The 21,577-nt window shown below is 41.3% G+C and overlaps 1 protein-coding gene across 1 annotated transcript; it reads right to left on the reverse strand.

Annotated features, from left to right (window-relative positions):
* Positions 1–9,940: 9,940 nt before the first annotated feature.
* Positions 9,941–10,738, reverse strand: LOC132301208 (uncharacterized). Its single transcript, XM_059798484.1, has 2 exons — positions 10,565–10,738; positions 9,941–10,411 (listed from the first exon to the last, which is right to left on the reverse strand). The coding sequence occupies exons 1-2, from the start codon at positions 10,736–10,738 to the stop codon at positions 9,941–9,943; spliced, it is 645 nt and encodes a 214-aa protein (XP_059654467.1).
* Between the last annotated feature and the right edge of the window lie 10,839 nt (positions 10,739–21,577).

The raw sequence follows: 21,577 nt of genomic DNA on the forward strand, positions 1-21,577 counted from the left end.
AGGAGATGAATATCCGACCTACAAAGCAAACATAAACAACTGAATTGTTAGATTTCAACTTATCAAACAACCAGTGCCAGTTCCATGAACATATACTATCATCGATTGTTAATTAGGTTATCCAAATTGATGGGCTCTATTGTTTTCTATTTCCTTTTTCCTTTTTGGTGTTAATAAACAAGAGGGGAAAAAAAAAAAGGGCAAATGTAACAAATTAGAGTATTAAGACAGAACAACCATCAAGAGTCAAATGGGTGTGCTTGTGTGACTTATTACCAAAAAAGAAAAATAAATAAAGACAGAAAATAGTTTTCTTTAAGCAGAACTCCTACTCAAGTGGGACTAAATACATTCTAGCAAAAATCAATTTTCTTCCATGAAAATCTGAGGCCATTCAGTGAGATAAAACAGTTTTAAGACCATGGCAACGAAAGAAAGAATTTTCAAGAAATTAAGTAGGAAAAGGCCGATATTTGAAATTGAAAGTGGAGTTTTTTTTTTTAAAGTCTGTTTTATTTCATACAACAGTTTTGTGTTACATAATTAATGTGGAACAACCATGCCAGCACCATTCTTCATCAGGATTTACTCAATATGCAAACAATACAAATATCACAAATTACCTATCAATATGCAAGCAATACAAATATATATACCGGGATCCTCTCCTGTGCCTAATGAAACAACTAGATGTGCTAAATTCTCGATTTAATGGTGTTATAATGTTGCAACGCGATGTTGCATTTTGTGACATAGCTATGTTGTGGCTAACCTGTTTGTACGGGTTGAAGGCAAGGATAATAATGATGAGCTGTGTTGCATTATGATACAACTGTGTTGCCCCATAATTGACCTCAACCAATTTTCTTTTGTTCATGGTAAAAGGATCAGTGACAACATTTTGCTTGCCCAAGAAATTATGCGTGGATACCACAAAGACTCTCTCACTCCTAAATGGGCTTTAAAGGCCGATATTAGGAAAGGTTTTGATACTATTAGGTAGGACTTTATTATTGCTTCTCTGTCCCTCTTTGGTTTCCCTCCCACATTGATCATCCAGTGGGTTCAAGCTCGTTTAACATCACCATCATTCACTATCGCTTTAAATGTTAATTCTATGGCAGTCATTAAGAAGCTTTGGATCAGTTCTCTTCATTGTCTGATCTTTCTATAAACCACTCCAAGAGCCTGCTTTTTTGCTCGGGCGTTGATACGAGCACTTAATTGTCTTTACTGAATCTACTTGGGGTTGAAAAGGGTTATCTACCTATTATGCAGTCGGGCATTCCTCTCATCACCACCAGAATCAAAGCTAAAGACTGCAGAATCCTTGTGGAGAGGATCACACAAAGGATTGGGCACAAGACCTCGAAAGCTTTATCCTTTTTTGCTAGGCTTCGATTCATCAACTCAAAACTCTCATTTTCATTCAAAGTTTCTAACTTTATAAATTAAAACACTCTCATGACTTCAAAGGTACGTCGAATAAGGTCATTTTTTGCTCAAAACTCCCATTTTCATTCAAAGTTTCTAACTTTATACATTAAAACAGTCTCTTGACTTCTAAGGTACCTTGAATAAGGCCATTTTTAACTCAAAACTCTAATTTTCTTTCAAAGTTTTTCTAACTTTACACATTAAAACACTCTCGTGACTTCAAAGATACTTGAATAAGGTCATTTTTAACTCAAAACTTCCATTTTTATTCGAAGTTTTTCTAACTTTATACATTAAAACACTTTCATGACTTCAAAGGTACTTAAATAAGGTCATTTTTAACTCAAAACTTCCTTTTTCTTTCAAAAAAATTTCTAACTTTATACATTAAAGCACTCTCGTGACTTCAGTTGAACTGACAAATAAGGTTGGGACACTCACACACATATAAAATATTGTCTTTGACAACTGTTGAAGGTGGTTCGTGAGTAGGATTAGAAGATCGTTCCACGTAAGCCAAGAATCTTGAGACCAATATCCAAGTGGAGATCCAAGTAACACAAGGGATTCTCTGGGTATGGAGATTAAGAAAGGGAAGGCCGACCTCGGTACTGTATGAGCTTAAGCTTGTCAGAGAATAGCTATTAATGTGGGTAGTTGTTGTCTTAAAGGCTGATTAACACCCCTATTTATAGTGTTTACCTTCTCGGTCAATGTCTTTTAGTCCTTTGGGTGAGCTCGCTCTTACCCAAGGGTTTAAGGGTCTTTTCTTCTGACGGATGAGACATTGATGAATGGGCCGCGATGCTTTGCCCCCCAATCCAAAGAGGTAATGGCGCTCCCTAATTAATATGGGTCTTATCAAATGTCTTTTGCAATTGATGCGTTCTTTATCCTTCCTTGCTCCAACTTGGGTACCTAGTATCCTTTCCCCCTTATGTTGGACTCGGGCTGAGGCGAGCCCTTGGATCTCAGCCACCTATCCACATATCCTCAGATTCCCGAACTTCAGAGGGAATAGGTCCCTTTCGAGGTCCTGCCTTCATAACCTCGTAGGACTCTATCCCAATTTTATCCCGAGGTTTCCTTAGTTGAGAAGGAAGCGCATAAAGCAGGTTAGCCGAGGTCGCTCTTTCAGAGAGCACCCTCGAGCGAGCCAGGGGGGGAGAAGCCCATCTGACTGGAGCGAGGCACGTCCACAATAGAGGAAAGGTAGCGACCCCTTCCTCGGCCAGCGAGTTCAGTTATTGGATAGGTAGCTCGAGAATACATAGTCCACCGTGGACACGCCAGGTAAAAGCTGGCCAGTTGTGCCTATGTTGCAGAGGTGACACCACTTGTAATACCCCTAATTTTAAGATGATAGTCCTGGTATTTTAATTAAGTATTTACTTGTATTTTTAATTATTTAAATGGTTTTGTTGCTTGTTTATTTGAAATTATTTGAATTTATTTGAATTATTTGAGTTAAATGAATTCCTTGATTATTTTTATTTAGTTGTTTTGTTTAATTAAATTGTTGTGTTTATTTTAATTGAATGTTTTAATTATCTAACATGGATTTATTAGTTATTTTTATTAATAAATAAGTTAACTAAATAAGTTAAATGTTTTGTTTATGCAAGTAGGTTTTCACGTATGTTTTAGGGGTTCTGTATTGATAACCGACAGAATATAACTTAGGTTTTCTATGGGCCGACTAAATTACAGTCTAGGGTTTTAAGTAGACTTAGGTTATTTTTGTGTCTATAAATACACGGTTATAATCTGTATCAAGGGTTGGAAAAACCCTATTCACATACCAAAGATACAGAGAGCAGTTGTGAGGAAACAGAGCGAGGTTTAAGAGGAATTGTACAGAGAGGACCAAGGAGGTTGATTAAGGATTAGAGACGAAGTAGTAGGAAACTTGACAGTATTCAGAATTGCCGGAAAAACTTAGAGACGACGCCGGGATTTCATAATTGAAATCACAGGCAAGTTCTTCTCTTTCTCCTTCTCTTTGGCTCGTGTTCTGTGCACCTAGATAATCTCTAGGGTTTTATCAATCAATAACTGGAAGTTATATGTTTAATATATGTTATATGAATGATCTATTTATGTTGAAGACTAGTCTGTTACAGTTCATGCATGTCTCGTTCCAGTTGTTTTTCTGTAAGTATGTTAACTTTGTTGTAACTTTAGACTTTGTAATTAATTTTTAACTACTGCAAACGAACCATGGGGATGTTATTGGGATGAGATAAGATCCTTAGGTTCAGTGGTGAAGAGGAACAGAGGGGTTGGAATAGAACTGAAATTTCTTAAACCTGTTCCAGTGTTGTTTTTTCAAGCATGCTAGTTTAATGGTTTTGTTTAATCTCTGTAATTGATTTCAAATTATTGTAAAAAACTCTTGGGGATGATTCTAGGCTTAAATAAGACTATTAAATTAGTTTTAAAACCAAACAAAAATGTTGTAATTGGCCGGAGTTGGAACAGAGATCGGAACAAAGCTGAAACGGAGAAGAAACTCACAGGGGGAGAGAGAACCGGCTCTGCAATGCCAAGTGCCGGCTCCCACCTGTTAGAGCTGACTCCAAGGTGGTGTTAGAGATGGCTCTATGCTGAATGGAGCCTGCTCCATTTTTCCTAGAGCAAACTCTTTCATTTTTTATACGTACAGTGACTTTTTGGCTACTGTTTGGGCACTTGGGGTTCTTGAACAGTTTCAAAACTTTAATGGGCTTTTTAATAAATAATTTATAATGTAATCAAGGTCTTGAATTGCATAAAATACCCTCTTGGTATTAGTGGAATTAACAGTGCACTATTTAACAACTTTGCGTACGGTTAACGGCTGAAAGGAAATTTATTGTCTAATTTTGTTTTGACAATTTAAGGTGCTATAATATGAATCTAAATTAAATTTTAGATGTATGATGAAGTCTTGTAATTAATAATTTGGACTTGTGGCATAGTGTGTGGCTCTGTACTAAAAGATAAAACAGAAGATAAGTATACAACTTAGTACGCTGTTACCGGATGGAAGGAACCAAATCGCTTAAATTAATTTAGTGATTTATTGGACTATAATATTATTATAGAACTTATTTTAAATACATGATAGGGTTATTGTTATATTAAATTTGAACTATGCATGTTTTGGATGTTAATTGTTAGAATATTAAATTTTTTGATACAATTACATGGATTAATACTGGATTTCAATTGTTAGATTGTTAATTTTCTTTCTGCAATTATTTGGATATTAGTTTTGGATTGTAAATTACTAAACTGTTATATATATGATGTAATTTACAAGGATATGGAGGATTGTATGCACCGGTATGGGATAGTGACATACTAGGGACGGTTTAGCTCAAAACGCCTAAACCTAACCTAACGGATTAAATGAATAGATTTATAAATATTGAAACCTAATTTTGTTTAAGTCATATCAACTGCAACTAAGTTGAGTGGCTTCCTGGATTAATAGATGGTGGTTAAGTCATATCAACTGAATAAGTTGAGTGACTAACTAGTTGGTTTATTGTATGTCAGTTAAATAAATAGTTGAACTACATACCCTGGATTTGGACGGACTTTATATATATGTTTATGGTACCACGAGTTGAGCTTGAGTCTCAGACTCGTTGGTTAGAGTGCGTATATGCAGTGGATGCGTAGTTAGTTATAATAGGTTGAGGTGTACCCTGTTAGGTCTAGGTACTCATGCCCACCTTTGGGTGCGTATTCGCATGTTGCCTTCTATTCAGGTTGAGACCCCTATTATAGACCAGTGAATGTCCCTTAGTGTGAATATATTTATATGTATGGACTAGATAGATATTGTGAGGTGTCTACAGTGTATCTGCGTATCGGGTCATTGTATGGATTGCAGTTAGATTAGAACTTGCTCATGGGCCTGACCCACTCCTTTATTATTCTTTTCAGGTATTGGACGGTTCCAGTCTCAAGCTTGATCGTGCTAAGCAAAGACTCTCATTCATTCCACCAGCAACGTAGGATTTCACTTCACGCTTTAGTCCTGGATTATTTTTACTTTCAGTTATTCAGTTTCCGTTGAAGTTTTATTTCGGGGTCCACTAGTTGGATTCCCAAGTTGTAACCTTGGAGGTTTTGGAAAGATTGGATTATTAATATTTTTAGTTTGGAGGATTTTATATTTCTTTTGGTTCTTTATTTAAATTCTTAAATTTCTATTCTGTGTTCACTTTAAAATACTTTAATTGTTTGATATTCCCTTGGGTTTGGGCCTGGGCCTGATCAACCCGTGTCTCGGAACCAAGGGGTATCACACCACTTAATCAGCTATCGTGGCGCGATCATTAACATTTTGCCCCCCTGCTTGAGGTCGCCAAGAGGGGAGCTCGAACAAACCACTAGCTTGGTCTAATTTTGTTGTCATTATTATTTCTACGAAAAGGTTATATCATTTTAGTACCGAGGAGTCATGTCACTTCAAGAGGTCGTGTCGCTTCGGCTTCTTGATCTACGTGTCACCTCTTTATTGGTGTGTCAGCTTATGACGCTTCAGGTCTCGAGTAGCATCCTTTCATTAACCAGAGGCGCGATGCTTGGGATGCCGAGCCCTCACTATTTAAGTTGTACCAAGGCATTCTCTAAAGGCATAAACAACATTCATCCTTATTCTCCCTTCACTAAAGCTTCTTATTCAAAATAAAAGACAATGGCAGTGCGTGATGATGTCCCCGATGTCCCTCAGTTGAACGAGTGGCGAGTTACCCCTTACTTTGGCCAGAGCGACACCTTCTGGGCTAATAGTGATACACTGAGTGAGGTAGATGAGGCTCAAGAAAGCACACTTTTGTTCAAGGGAGAGCCTTACGCACTCACGGGGGCACCCATCCAGCCTAACTCGATTTTGCGATTTAGGGTGGAGCGCGGCGACTTTCCTCATTCCAACGTTGCCTTTACGAGTCAGACTGGTCATGGACGAGGGTGGGAGTTATGGAAAGACGCAATTCTATCTCACACCGAGTTCTCAGGAATTTTACAGACTTCGAGGATTACGGATGCTATCCGCAACACCCAAGAGTTAACCATACCTCAGGATGTTCACGACCTCACCCTCATGTTGTCTCGGTGGAGCTGAGATACCCATACTTTTGTCACTTCTTGGGGAGAATTCACCCCTACCTTAGAGGATGTGGTGCAGCTTATGTGCTTGAACGTGATTGGTGAACACGACCCCAGCTCTTGGTCCATTCCTGAAGATGAGGTCAAGCTTGCTACCAAGCTTCGCAATGGTGTTACCTCAGCGGGGAAGATAGCCTCACGCTATCAAGATGATAGGCTTCTCGAGGAGTTTCCAGAGACAGGCAAGAAGTGTACCTTCATGTCGCTCCTTCGCTACTACTTCAGAGATTTCCCCCCCAGGGCCAAAAAGAAGAGGAGTCCTTCGGTGGCCTGAAGTGCAGGGACTCAGCTCGCCTTGCCGCTTTTCTCCTGTCCTGGTTATCCAGATTTTTTTTTTCCAGGGCCTCCCGATGATGGGCCTTGTCTTGACCACATTCCCCTAACCGTCAGGCTATCTTATGGTAAAAGCTTGCCCTTGGCCGCGCTGTTCTTGGGTACGATTTACCATGAGCTTGACTTAGAGCACGCCCGTATGAAGCGTTCTGTGGGTCGTATGACTGTGGTTTCTTCTATCAACACAATATTTCTTCAAATGTTCTTGTATGAGCATTTTCTAAAGTATGGTCCTCGCTCCACCACATTACCTCATGATGGTGGTTTAAAACGGTCCTTCCAATGGCACAAGCTTAATACGAAGAAGAAGTTATCATAGTTCATTGACAGAGAGAGTTGTTTTGTAGCTCGCCCTTACACTCATGGACCTCGCGTCGAATGCTGCGCTTCGAGGGACGGTATAATGATTTCAGGCAAGTCTTTGAGGCGTACTCCAGCCTTGACCATCCTCATCATGACCTTGCCTAGCTATCTTCCCGCCCTTCTCCCCCCTTACTCGGGCATAGGTAAAGTTTGCAACCCTCATAAAGTGGCTCGACAATTTGGGTTGGATCAGGGGCTTTCTCAGGATTAGGCTACAGGGCGCGACAGGATCATAGTACATATACCCTAGGTTTTTCTCGCTTCCTTGATTCTGAAGAGACAGAGCTCCTAGGGAATTGCCAAATTCTTCATGTGCCCTCTACTCTAAGGGTTGGGAGATGGACTACGAAAACGAGGGCGTACTGGAAGGAGATAATTCTTTCTTTAAGAAAATTTATAAGCAACACTCATGTCCCTGTCCCTGCTCGAGCCTTGCTAAGGGGTGATGCCTCGTTTCGCTCCTTCAAGAATACCTTTGTATTTGCGCGAAGCAAACTTTGTGGTATAGTAGGTTTACTTCCTCTACTTTTACCAGCTGTTACCGTGCCTGTGATAGCTCTTCGAGCTACCAAGGCGCACCGAGACAAACGTAAGGCTGACCAAGACGTTAGCACCTTCGTACCTGCAACCGTTTCCTCAAAATGAGCTAAGGTAAAAAAATGTATTCTATTTCTACTTTTTTGTCAACTATATGCTGATAGTTCATACTTTTCTATTAGGATGCTCCAAAGGCTTCCGTTGTTGCAACAGGTCATATTACCTCTTCCGAGGTCCCTCGTCCACCCGCCCGCACTGGGGTTTCTTTGAGAACAAGGTCTCGCTCTGCTCACCCAGAAAGGGCTCCTGTAACGGTCGCGCCCACTGGTGGCATCCCTCGTGCTTCTGAAGCGGATGTTGGTTTGGTCATTCCTCCCGATCCTCTTCATACTCTGTTAAGCGTTCTCGAAGACCCTGAGCGCGCGGAGAGGGAAATACTATCCTCTGACTTGAACCCCCCTCTTCCCTTGCAGCATGGGATGGGAAAAGAGTTGATCCCTCTGGCCCGAGGCTTGGGTAGGTTTGACAAAAAGACGGGGGAGGTTAATACCTCGGCAGATCCTGCCATGGGAACTTTTAATATCGAAAGAAGCCCTAGTCACTCGCCGTCCAATAGAGTTACTACCTTTTTTTTCCCCCTTTTTTCTTCTCATTATTTTTAAGAAAGGCCAAAGAGAAAAACCAACTATTGGTTGTTTGACCTTTAGATGCCGAGGTGGCTATGTCTGATGTAGCCGAGGCTACTGCTGGCTCCGAGGGACATTTCTCCGACCGCCAGGGCGAAGACAGCGATGCTAGCTCGTAGGTTGAGGTTATCCACGTACTTCCCCAGGAACCCATTGTCGAGTTGCAGCAAATGGTAGAGTCAGCCATTAAGTCCCTTCATCCTCTCGAGGATGATGGTTCAGATGATTTAGGGAGCTCGAGTGCTAATAATTCTTTCAGAGGTGACACTTCAGAATCTCACAGCTCGAGAAACAATACTAACCAAGTTGAAGGTAACAGTTTGATCCCGCCGGCATCAAATGAAAATACGACCATGAAATGGGCTCATTCACCAGCAAAAGACCAAACCGAAGAAAATCCTACAAGTCTAGAACAAGAGGTGCGTGCTTCCTCGCCCGTGCTATGGGGTGGGATCACTGTTTCCGCGGCTGAGACTAAAATTTTGGACGAGGTTCAGGTTAAATACCCTCAGACCTTTGGGGATCTTAAAAGGATGCTGCCTTTGTTCCTGGACTTTGCGTATAAGACTACGTGTGAGTTAGTGGTCGGCCTCCGAGAGGCCCAAGAATGCTTCTTAGTCAAGAAGGATTTTGATTCCCTCGATCGTCTCCTCACCAATTTGGGCAAAGCGTAGATTGACGTAAGTTAGGCCTGCGACATCCTTGCGCGAATTAAGGCTTTGGGGGAACGGGAGAGGATGGTAGAGGAAATCAAAGACCTTCGTAACCAAGTCATTGAAGAGGAAGGAATACTTTACAATGAGAGGATCTGTTTGGTCGAGCTACAGGAGCAAGTGAATTCGAGGGAGCAGCACATTACTTCTTTGAATAATGAGATCAAGCGCAGGTCGTCTCAAGTCGGCCCTGCTATTCTAGTTTTAGGCGACTTACCTTAATATTGTAACATTTTGTATTGAGGGCAACTATGTAACATTTTGAAAATGTATTAGCTTTTTATCAATAAATTAGTTTTTTGTCGTTGACTCATTTTATCTTCTTTTTTAGTAGTGTTATAGAAGTTATAGAAATTATTACAAATGATCTCTGCAAGTTGTGAGATAAACCAAAAAATCATAAATGACCTTTATCCGAGGCCAGGTGATACCGTGGTTACTATAAGTGACCTCTTCCAAGGTCGAGGTAAACCAGAGGCTTTTACAAATGACCTCTTACCATGAGAATAACCTCTACCAAAAATAAGGTCAACCAGGAATTTTGATTCAAGAAAGAAAAAAACACATGCCAGATATTAGCCAGATATTAGAAATTGACAGGGAGGCACAGAGCCCCTCTTAAAATTTTATACTAGTTCTTTCTTATAGCAGCAAGTTTGAGGTTCAAGGACCTCTTACAGTCATAAGACCTCGAACGAGGCTTTCAAATTAAGAATAATATTTCTTCAACCACTTGGCATTGAACGTGCCCAGTATCTTATTGTTTCCCATTCTCCCGATGTCGTAGTACCCTCTAGAGCTGGCAGCCTTGACCTCGAAGGGGCCCTCCCATTTCGGAGTAAACTTTGGCGCAGACAAGTTCTGCATCATATGCATTGCGGACTTCAAAACCAAATCGCCTTCTTGGAATGCTCGAGGCCGAATGGTGACGTTGTAAGCCCGAGCCACCCTCCTCTGGTAAACCACTATCTTACTCTTTGCTTGCTTCCTCTGCTCCTGAAGTCCCTCGAGCTCCCCAATCCGAGGGTCAAACTGCAGCTGACTCCGCTCAGCTAGACTTCCAGAAGGAATTGCTATCTCAATTGGGAACATCGTTTCTGTACCATATACCAAAGAAAAGGGCGTGGTGCCTATATCTCCTTTCATGGTGGTACGGTATGCCCAGAGCGCGAGCGGTAGCTGCTCAGCTCATTTGTCATGTTGCTCATTTAATGTTCTACTCAAAATTCGGATCAGTGTTTTATTAGTGGCCTCCGCTTACCCGTTACCTTTCGGATAATAAGGCATTGACTTACAATGAGCCACCCAATACCTTCGAAGGAGTGCACGAACCCTGCTGTTGATGAAGGGGGTTCCATTGTCCGATAAAATGACTCGAGGTATGCCGAAACGGCATATGATATTTTCTTTGATGAAGTTTTCAACCACCTGTCCGGTTGCTGTTGACAGAGCTATTGCCTCGACCCACTTGGTATAGACTTCTGTTGCTACTAGTATCCACTTCATTTTTCTAGACTTGGGCAAGATTGGACCTATCAAATCCATAGCCCAAGTGTGGAATGGCCAAGGAGCGTCCGTGGGGTGCAGCTTTACTGCTGGCACGTGGATGGTATGATTATGGATTTGGCATTCTCGACACTTTCGGACGTAATCCCTGCTGTCAGTTTACATCATAGGCCAATAATAGCCCAGCTGTATAATGCGGTTGTACAATTTCTTCCATCCCTGGTGTTCGTCATCATGAGCCTGCTTCAGAACTTCGCGGGCTTCAGTCATACTGACACACCGCTTAGCCTTGCCGTCAAAACTTCGCCTTATTAACTCGCCATTGCAGATGAAGAATTGACTTATTTCCCTCTTAAGTAGAGTGGCCTCCTCAGGGTCCTGTGGGAGCGACCGCTTTTTAAGATACTGCATATACTTGCACCTCCAGTCCTCTTCAACATTAGCCACACACTGGGCCTCCTCGAGTAATTCTTGGCACTCAGGACATGCTTTCTATATTGCTGTTGCGTCTTTTTCCATCGACAGCCAGTAATACCTCATGCCTTTGTATTCTCTGATACATACTCAATGAGTTATCCCCACACATGTGCCTGTGAATTTCGTCCAGTACCTAATCGGCCTCTTGTTTTCTAATACATCTAGCCAGGGTTCCTCTCGGTGCCTTGAAGTACAACACTCCTAAATACAACGTAAAGCTTCTTAGTATCTGCAAAGGAATTTCACCTGCACTGCCTTTCACTTGTGACTCATACAGGCTCCGCTAGTCCCCCTCGTCCTTTTGATCAATAAACTCTTCACTGTGCAAACAGAATGCCAAGGTAGCCAAAGCGTCCGGGTGTCGATTGGCTGTCCAAGACGCATAGGTTATATATAGTTCATTAAAGTAACTGCTGAGTTTCTGAATGATTGTTCTATACACCGCCAAAGCCGGCTCCTTGATAGCATAGGAACCGTCCAACTGTTTTACCACCAGGTTTGAGTCGCCTTGAACATGCAACTGCTTGACCTTAGCTTCCTGTGCCGCCAAAAGGCCCAACACTAGGGTTTCATATTCCGCCGTATTATTGGAGTATCCGAAGGTGAGTTTGTATGACAGATTTCGGGCTTTCCCTTCCTCGGGGGTTAACACTACCCCCGCGCCACCTCCTGTAGAGGTCGACGACCCATCGAATGACAAAGTCCACATAGTATTTTCATCCGCCCAACAGGCTGACTCAAATTCATCGTAAGGAAGGTCGTCGCGCACCGGCTCAAAATTACCAGAAGGAAATTGTGCTACTAGGTCTACCACAGCTTGGCTTAGAATGGCCCGAGGCACTGGATGTCAAACTCGGCCAGCATCAGAAGCCACTGTGCCACTCACCCTGAAATGATTGGTCACAATAGCAAGTGTCGCAATGGGTCACACTTGGTGATAAGGTGGATAGTATGGGCCAGAAAATAATGGCGAAATTTCTTGGCTGCAAATGCCAGGGACAGACAATAGCGCTTTATCAGAGAATAGTGTGCCTCAGCACCTTATACAACTTGACTGATGTAATACACGGGGCACTCTCGGCCATCATTTTCCTGGGCGAGGAGCGCCCCAATGGAGCGTTCCATTGAGGTAATGTAGAGCCTGAGAGGGATCCCTATCCGAGGGGCTATCATGGTGGTTGACGAGGCTAACAACCTTTTGAGTTGGTCAAAAGCCTATTGGTGTTCCTCATTCCATCTGAACTCGGACCCTCCTTTCATCAGTGCGCCAAAAGTATGTGTCACTTCAGCGAGCGTTAGTATAAAACGTTGTAAATACGAGACCTGTCCTACTAAGCTCTTTAGTTGCTTGAGAGATTGCAGCGGGGGCATCTCTATGATAGCTCTAGCCTTACTTCCCTCAATGTCAACACCCTGTTAATGCACTATGAAACCCAGGAATCGGCCAGCCTCGACACCGAAGGCGCATTTTAGCGGATTCATCATTAACTTGTACTTTCGGCACCTTTTGAAAATGCTCCTCAAATCAGCCAAGTGATCACCCCGAACTCGTGATTTCACCACTAGATCATCCACATAGTCCTTCATTTTCCTGTGCAACATGTCATAGAAAATAGCTGTCATGGCTCGCTGGTAAGTGGCCCCTGCATTCTTCAAGCCAACGGGTATGACTGTGAAATAGAAATTCCCCATGTTGGTGCGGAATACCGTTTTCTCTGCATCACACTGCACCATTCTGATCTGGTTATATCCACTGTATCCATCCATGAACGAGACCATTTCATGCCCCGAGGTTGAGTCTACCAAGTTACCAATTATGGGCAGCGGGAAATCATCTTTAGGGCATGCTTTGTTCAAATCTCTTAAATCGACACAAACCCTGATTTTTCCATTTTTCTTCTTTACTGGAACCACATTTGCCAACCACGTAGGATGTTGAATGGTTTGATAAAGCCAGCTCGCCAAATCCTCTATACCTCCTCCTTTATTTGCAATTTGAGCTCTGGCCGAAAGCTCCTTTTCTTATGCTTAACTGGGCATGCGTCTGGTCGCACATTAAGATGATGAGCCACTACCTGAGGGTCTAATCCCAGCATTTCTTCGTATGTCTAGGCAAAGACATCTTCGAATTCCTTGAGCAGGGTTATTAATGCCGCTTTCTCATTTCCTTCCAACTACTTACACACATAGACCACCCAAGGGCGGCTGTCATTGGCTAGATTGATTTTCTCCAGTTCCTCCTAACTGAGCCGAGTAGATTCGGCTAATCCACTCTAGCTTCCTCCTCAGGGACTCTGCTTAAATGACTCTACACTGGGGTGCGGTCTCGCCCGAGGTCGTGCCCCCCAACATCGTCATAAGCGATAGGCAATCCTTCCGTCGGACAAACGTACCATTTTACAGACAGTGATGAGCGCTGAAAAGTGCGCAATTAAACCCCTTAAACTTAGGTATTCTAGGACCTTTATCTCTCTTACTTTTCCATTTTAGACTAAATTCATGTTATTGCCCTTTTCAGGCACTTATCCCAAAAATAAGTTAATTCAACCAAATCAGAGCATTAAAGAAGCTAACTCAAGCTGGTTGGAAGAAAGGAGCAAAGTGGAAGCAAAATGAAGCAAAGTGTGGAGATTTAGCATGTTCGATCAATCTCAGCAATCCTTCGATCGATCTGGAGCTAATCGATCTGGACATTTCAAGATGGATCCAAACCCTTGTCCTTATCCAAAAGAATCCACCAAGTTCGATCGATCCAATATCTCTTCGATGGATCGAAAATATTCGATCTTATTTACACCTACCACCCCACCTACCACTTTTGTCTCTTTCCCAAATATCTCAAAATATCTCAAAGATTTGTCTTTATTGAAAAAGGTGCCGCCAAAGAAGGATCGATCTCTGCAGCATTCGATGGATCTCACCTAAAGTTCAATCGATCTCACCACAGTTCAATCGATCGAACCTCCTCAAGTTCAAAAAAAAATAAGTTCCAGCTCATTAAAAGTTAGCTCATGGTGCAATCATTGCAAGGACCCTAGTGCATGAATCCAGACCATTGTGTGTGACACTTGACCTACCTATATAAGGATTTTAAGGTACTTTTTACATATCATCATCACATATGCTTACACATATACTTAGAAACATTCTTAGAGAGGAAGAAAAGAGAGAAGGATAGGCTAGAGACACATTTTTGGGAGTTCTTCCATTCTTCTAGGGTTTCCATCAAAAAGGAGGTCATTCCTACTATGGATATAGCCCTTGAGGGTTGGATGACTACTTTAATGAGTGGCTAAACATCTTCTTGGGGCTAGAGTTAGCCCTAAGCATGCCTTCTAGACTCTAATGTTTTGTATTTTGAGGAAATTTGTGTTGTAATCTTATCTTGAAACTTATTTTATATATGAATCTTGTTTATTCAATGATTTGTGTGGTTTAATACTTCCAATTGATCATTTCATTCTATCCAGATGTCTATGTATGCTAGAATAGATGTTCATGTATTTATCTCTAGTTCTTGTGTTATTGATGCATGTCTATGTGTATTGATGCTATGGATCTAGATATTGTCAAGGCATAGTGCTTAATAGAATATTATTGTGGTTTATTTGATGGTTTATACTCATGTCTTGATGGACTGTGCCTCTCCCTTAGTTTCTTTAGTTAATTTTTATGCCCTTAGCTTAGTTGTAGTGTAGTTACCTTAGTTGTTAGATGGAAAGACAAACCATGCTTGTTGTTTGATGTTCCATGCTTATGAATGCAATTAGTATTATTCTCTAACCATGTGATGTGTTTAGATTACGAGCTTAAAGGAAGGATTAATGACTTAGTTTGATTTATTGTGCTATTTACCAGGTTGCTTAGACAATATATACTTAATTGGTCATCCATGCTTGTTGAAACAATCAATCACACACTCTCAAATTGCAACACATGTTTCCCTTCATTAATAATACATTGAATGTCTAGAATGGTGATGTTTAATGGTGACCTCTAGACCCCAAGACCTCACTCTCTTGTTTTCTCTAAATTTCATTTAATTTGCTTATTCTATATTGAACATGTTTATTTTAGTTTGTAGTCTAATCAACCAAACACACCACATTTTGATCACTCGACCTACTAACCCTATACATTGTTTCCATTGCAAGCATGCCTAAAATCCCTTGGAACGATCTCTACTCACCCTAACTATATTTTTAGTTAGAAGTAGTAGTGGCATTTATAAATTTAAAACTTAGCCACATTGCACCTTACACTCTTAGTGCACATCTTTAGATGTTGGTGTGATGGCAGCACCAGATAGCTAGTTTCGTCTGATTGGCAGTCGTTCCTGGCATTTTTTCTCTCCCTTGTTAGTCAGTCTCCTCCCATTTTGGTAGAGGAATAGCCTTCAACGACTGGGGTTCCTCCGCATCCTCTAGTTCATTAAAGAATCCAGCCTCCACCATATGAGACTCTCTTTTAGTAAACGATCGATCGGAGCAATAGACCATTACTTGCTTCCCGTTCCAGTACCCTTTCATACGTTGATGGTACGAAGAAGGGACAATCCCAAACTTATACATCCAACCTCAGTCCATGAGTAAATGGTAGGAGGTATCTGAATCAATAACGTGAAACTTAACTGAACCCTTGAACTTTCCGATAGCCAGCTCAATCGTCACATGCCCCTCGGTCCTCCGGATATCACTTCCGAACCCGGTAATCTCAGTCGGCTTCCGAATAAGTCTCTCGTTTGGTAGTCCACTGCAGCAAAAAACTTCCAATGGCATGATATTGAGGGATGAACTGTTGTCAAGAAATGCCCATTTGAGCTCGACCCCATTGGGCGAAGCTATAACATACAACGGCCTGAGGTGACCTTTGTACGAGGTAGGGACACATTTGTCCTCCTCAATAAAGACTATGGCCGATCCAGGTGACCATTGTGGTACAGGGAGTGATGTGATTGACGCAACTTCCTTTACACCTTCCTTCGCCGCTAGCCACAGAAACTTGGTTATTTCCTTATGAGCAAGAGGAGAAATGTCCATCTTTTGGAGAATGCTTTTGACGAGGGCAGCTTCCAACAAGCAAAATGCATAAAGGTCATCTCCCTTAACCAGCACGACTTAGGCAACACCATCCTCGATTCCTTCCCTGTTGACTGCCATACCAGAGACCATCATTGCAACACCTCGATCATGCGTAGGAAAAGGTTCCTCCCTCACATCCCTGGGAGGGAGAATGAGTTCTCCATTAGCAATTCGTCTATAGAAGGTATTTCACAATACCCAACAATCGTAGGTAGGGTGGCGAGTAGGCCGATGATACATGCAATATTTAGGGTGGGCCATTTCTTCTGCAGTGGGTCACGAGAAACCTCGGGCAATCTGATATCCCCATGTTGGATCCATTTTTTAAGGATAGTTTCTACTTCTTCTGGAGTGCATGGGAACAGCGGAGGCACCTCGTCCGAATTCTTTGGTTGAAGGGCGTGGGCTGGCCTCACATTCTTCTTACTGGGAGGCTCGTCCGCAGCCGAAAATTAAGGTCTACGTCTTCCTCGGTACTCTTTTTGCATGGCACCTTGCGCACAAATAGCGAGATTACTCGCCAAATTCCGAGATACCTCTATCAAGTCGGCAAAAGTGAGGAGTTTTAGGTTAATGAGATAGATTCAATAGGACCCCTGCATGCCTTGTATGCAAATTTTAGCTAGCGCTTCTTCTTCATGGGTTTCGTAACATTCCATAGCCTGGTCATGAAATCTATGGACATACATAAGCAAGTCCTCCCCAGGCCCTTGAGTCTCTTTAGTCAAAGAGAGAGCAGTCACCCTTTCCTCTGCCTGAAATAACTTCGATTGGAAAATCGTGGCTAGTTGGTTCCAAGTAGTGAGTGACCCGGATTCTAAATTTGCATACCATTTGTAGGCTTTATCCATGAGAGTTTTTGAAAACTCCCTAAGCCACAGAGTGTGATCGTTTCCGAAGGGCCCCAAAGCTTCAATAAATCGCACAACATGCTCTCGCGGATTCCTTTTCCTCCCGTCAAACTTGCTGAACTTAGGGGTCAGATACCCCAACGGGTAAGGGAGAAGCGTGATGGATTGTACGTAAGGTGGTTCTGGGGTCGTTTCCTGCATCAACATACTCTTTTCATTTCGCAGCAACTGTAATGTTTATCAATATATATATAATTAATAAACAATGACTTTTTCCACTGTGAGGCCCACCTGTGATATAAGGGTCATTACAAACCCATTCATTTTTCAATCTGCTCTCTCTCAGCCAGCTTTAGTCATTCTCTCTCGCTGCCTCTGTATTTTCTTTTTTCTTTTTCTTTTACAACTTCAAATATTGATTTCTCTCTCAATTCTTGGCGGATTAAGGTGCCGTTTGAGGCAAAACGAAGCCCACTACGAGCTCTACGCATCCATATGAACAATTCCAGATTTGGTGCCCTCCTTGGAGTTCAAAATTCAAGACCCATTTTAAGGGTTTTGTACAAATTTGAGGTAAGGACACCTTAATCCACTACCTTCTTGTTCCATTGTGAGTTATACTCCTTTGTTGTGCCAAACATGCTTAATTAGAAGTTAATTGTATCAATGATTATTTTAAATGTTGTCTAGAGAAATTCATGTGTATGAGTGTGAGTTATTTTATGTGTAAAGCATACTTAAATATATTTTGTTATATCTTAATGTGTTAATAATTACTTGGGAGATGTTGAACATGTTGAATGTTTAATTTTATGGTGTAGAATTTTAAATGCCATGACATTGAATGTATGGAACATATATACATGCACATACCATTGGGTTTGCATGAAATGGGAGAAATTGTGCTTGAAATAAATATGGGGAATTTCAAGGAAGTGTTTTTGATGAAATGGTTTTATGTGAAACCCGGTCGCTGCGGGGTTACCAACGGGCCGGAGGTTAATATAGCCTAGAGGGGACTAGGGAGTCGCCCTAGCGTAGTTGAGCTAGCTGGGCCCATAATGACGCCGCGGGGTTACAAAGGGTCAGGGACACTAGCCAATCCTCTTCTCGTGTCGCGGCGGGGCTACCAAAGGGCGGGCTGTATTAACAGTTTAGAAACGATGTTTTGGATTATGAAAATGGGGAGCGACACTAGCATGCATTGCATTGAATTGGATATACTTGAGATTAAATCGTTATGCTGTATTATTTCCCGACATTGTATGATCCCCATTTCCCATTGGCCTACGCTTTGTTTGGATTCACAAGGACACAAGATGTGTGTCTTAAGTGTCTGAGTTTTATGCTCACCTTACTATTTATATTTTTTTTTTCCAGGTCTTGGAAATGAACCAGTGGATGACAATCCACCTCAAGTTTGAAAGTTGTTAGAAGGTTGTTTGCTATTTTGTATTTTGACCATGCTATGTATATTCATAGTTGTGGAAATGTAACTAAGTTAGTATTCATGACCTCGTAACTTAAGAACGAACTTATCTTTTGTTTGATGTAAATGAAACTAATGGAATTATGGTATATATTTCCATACGATTGTATCATGTAACGTTGTAAGACAGGGACTTTAAATCTTAACCATGTATTTTGGGACTGTAATTATGATAATTTAAATTAATTGGAGTGTGGATGTTCCACCATGAGAGGAACTATGTTGAGGTATAATGAACGGATGAATGGGATGCTGGAGTATATTATGTGTTTTGTGTCTTGGGATAGGTTGTTGAAGGACCATTTTTAGGGGAGGTTATGCCGAATTTTTTTTAAAATTTTGGCATTAGCTTAGGTCGTTACAAATTTGGTATCAGGGCTCATGGTTCGAAAACCATTAGGACGACGGGTAGAGTGATAAGCGCCGAATATTGTATATTCAAGCGCCCTAAATTGCATTAGTAAAGTCCATTGTATGTTAATTTATGTAGATTATCTTCATTTCTATGTTTTTATGTATTTTCAGGTTCTTTTGCCAAAAAGGAGCAAAAATAAGACTTTGTGGATTTTAGACCATCAAAAGGGCACAAGGCTGAATTTCTGGCAGCAGTGGATCTTGGACTTTACTCGCCATTATGACCTAGAAATATCAAGAACTGGACTCCCATCATAACATAACATATTTAGATCTCTGAATCAGCTTTCCAAATCTTCAAGCAGTTTGTCATTCGGAGCTCGGAGCAGAGAGTTATGGCCTTGTTACCAGAGGTGCGCAGAACTGCCTGGCAGCAATGAAATTCTTCCTTGATCTTCATTTTTGACCAACCATCCTTGAGAATTGGATCTCCACCAAAACATTAAGTATTTAAAGCTATGAATTAGCTTTCCAAATCTTTAAACGGTTCATTATTTGAAGTTCGGAGCGCAAAGTTATGGCTGTTTAACCGAAGTAGGTCTGGGCGGAGCAAGGCAAGAACGGAGCATTCTGCTCCAATTTCGAGTGCTCGAGCCCTTATTTCGAGTGCTCGAAATTAGGGCAGAATTGCATCCAGAAATGGCCCATTTTCAGCCACTTGCATCTTGGGTTCCTCAATTCTAATTTCCCTCTTTAATGGTTGGTTGGAGATGTTGGTTGGTGGGGGTTTCTAGAGCCTTATCTCTAGAAGAGAAGAGAGGGAAGCCACACAATACATTAAGCTTCATTCTACAAGATTAAAGGAGAGAGGAGAGAGCAAGGGGATAGAGTTCTTCAAGCTTGAAGAAGGGAGCACGAAAATGGAGGAGGTCTTCAAGCTTCTTCCTTCTTCCATTGCTCCTATGGGTAACTAAATCTTCTCTAGGGAGGCGATAAAGCCTCCTCTTTTCATCATGTTCTAGATTAGGCTATACTTTTGGGGACTATAATGTATAATGTATGGTAGTTTCATAGTCTAAGAGCATATTCCTTCTTGTAATAAATTTTAATGTGTAAATGGTTGATGTAAGTTCATTGTCATATCTTTGATGATTCTTGGATCAATCTTATTGCTTTTATTTTCATAGTGACAATGAAAATATAGACTATGAATGTTTTTCAAGGCATGTTGATTTTGAAACTTGATATTCCATTGCTTAGGTACCTCCTTTGATGGGTTATACTTGATTCCTACCTTCATGTGCTTCACCATTTGATTGAAAGCTTGATGGTCTTTTGCTTGAGATAGTGTATTTGATTCTCCACCTTAGTTTAAGTAGTTCAACTATGGTAGCTTTTGATGGATCATTCTTGTTTTGATTAAGTGAACTTCTTGATGATTATTAAGCAACGGAGTTGCTTCATATTTCTTGACCATTGCATGTATGCTATTTATCCCCAAATTTAGACCTAATCTAGCATGTACTTAGGGTGTAGTGTGGATTCATCTCCCTAGTCTTCTCTACCTGCATTTCACCTCTTTACATTCCATGCAATCTACTAGTTTATGCATCTTTACATTTCTAGTTTAGTGACAAACAAACAAACCCTTATTACCCCTTATCATTCTAAGAATGATTCTAGACATTTAGGTTGCCTTAGACTAACGCAGTCCCAGTGGTTTGACTTACCCGACCAATAGCCCTATTTTACAATGATTCGTGCTATTGCGAAGGTTGATGTTTAATTAACCAACCGATCAATTTTTGGCGCCGTTGCCGGGGAGTGCAAACGGTTTAGCGACCAAGGTTCTAGGGTTAATTTTAGTTTGATTGTTAATATTGTGTCTTGTGAATATTCCTTGTGTGTTTTGATCATCTTCGTGTTGTAAGATTCTAGGGACTCAAAGCTCGCCGTGGGATTGCTAGCAAATTGTAAGTCTAGAGGACCCCAGGTAAGTCTCGTGACTTCTAGTTTCGAATTGTGGATATTGTGCATGTGTTAAGCTTAGAAGTAGTTAATTTATTTGCAAGCCCTTGTTGAGGCTATATTATTGTTTTAATTTCGTGTTCAAGCATCGGTCCTTGTCGTGGCCATTTATTTCCTATCTTGTTGATAATTGAGGAGAAAGGGATCATTGAATGTGGAGTTGATGATAAAGAATTGTTATATTGATTATGTTGTGTGTTGTTGACGTTTAAGTCCTAGATGGAGGGTAGTTATCTTCCAACTCAATTCTACACACCACATGAGTTTTGTGCATTTTGCTCTAGTAATTCACATCATACAAGAGATTGTCTTCCAACGAGACAATTCTCGGACTTTTATCTAGAGCAACCAAATGAGAATTTCTCTGAACCGGGTAGTGATCTATACTTCAATGGTTATGACTCGGGTAGGGGAGATCACCAAAATTTCTTGTGGCATGACATGGAAAATTCAGCCCCACAATCTCATGGGCAACATTTTAAAGCCAATTTTCAACCCAATGATCATTATTTCTAGCCTTCTTCTCCTTTTCCACCGTCTCCATTGGATGAGCTAATTG

This window comes from Cornus florida, unplaced genomic scaffold, assembly GCF_030987335.1.
Source record: "Cornus florida cultivar Cherokee Brave unplaced genomic scaffold, ASM3098733v1 CherokeeBrave_3.0.0_Hap2_Chr03, whole genome shotgun sequence".
Lineage (NCBI taxonomy): Eukaryota > Viridiplantae > Streptophyta > Magnoliopsida > Cornales > Cornaceae > Cornus > Cornus florida.

Coding starts and splice junctions, on each gene's coding strand:
- LOC132301208 (XM_059798484.1), bottom strand. CDS start 10,738: ATGAAGTGGATACTAGTAGCAACAGAAGTCTATACCAAGTGGGTCGAG. Junction 10,412..10,564: donor CCCCCTTCATCAACAGCAGG/GTTCGTGCACTC, acceptor TGAGCTGAGCAG/CTACCGCTCGCGCTCTGGGC.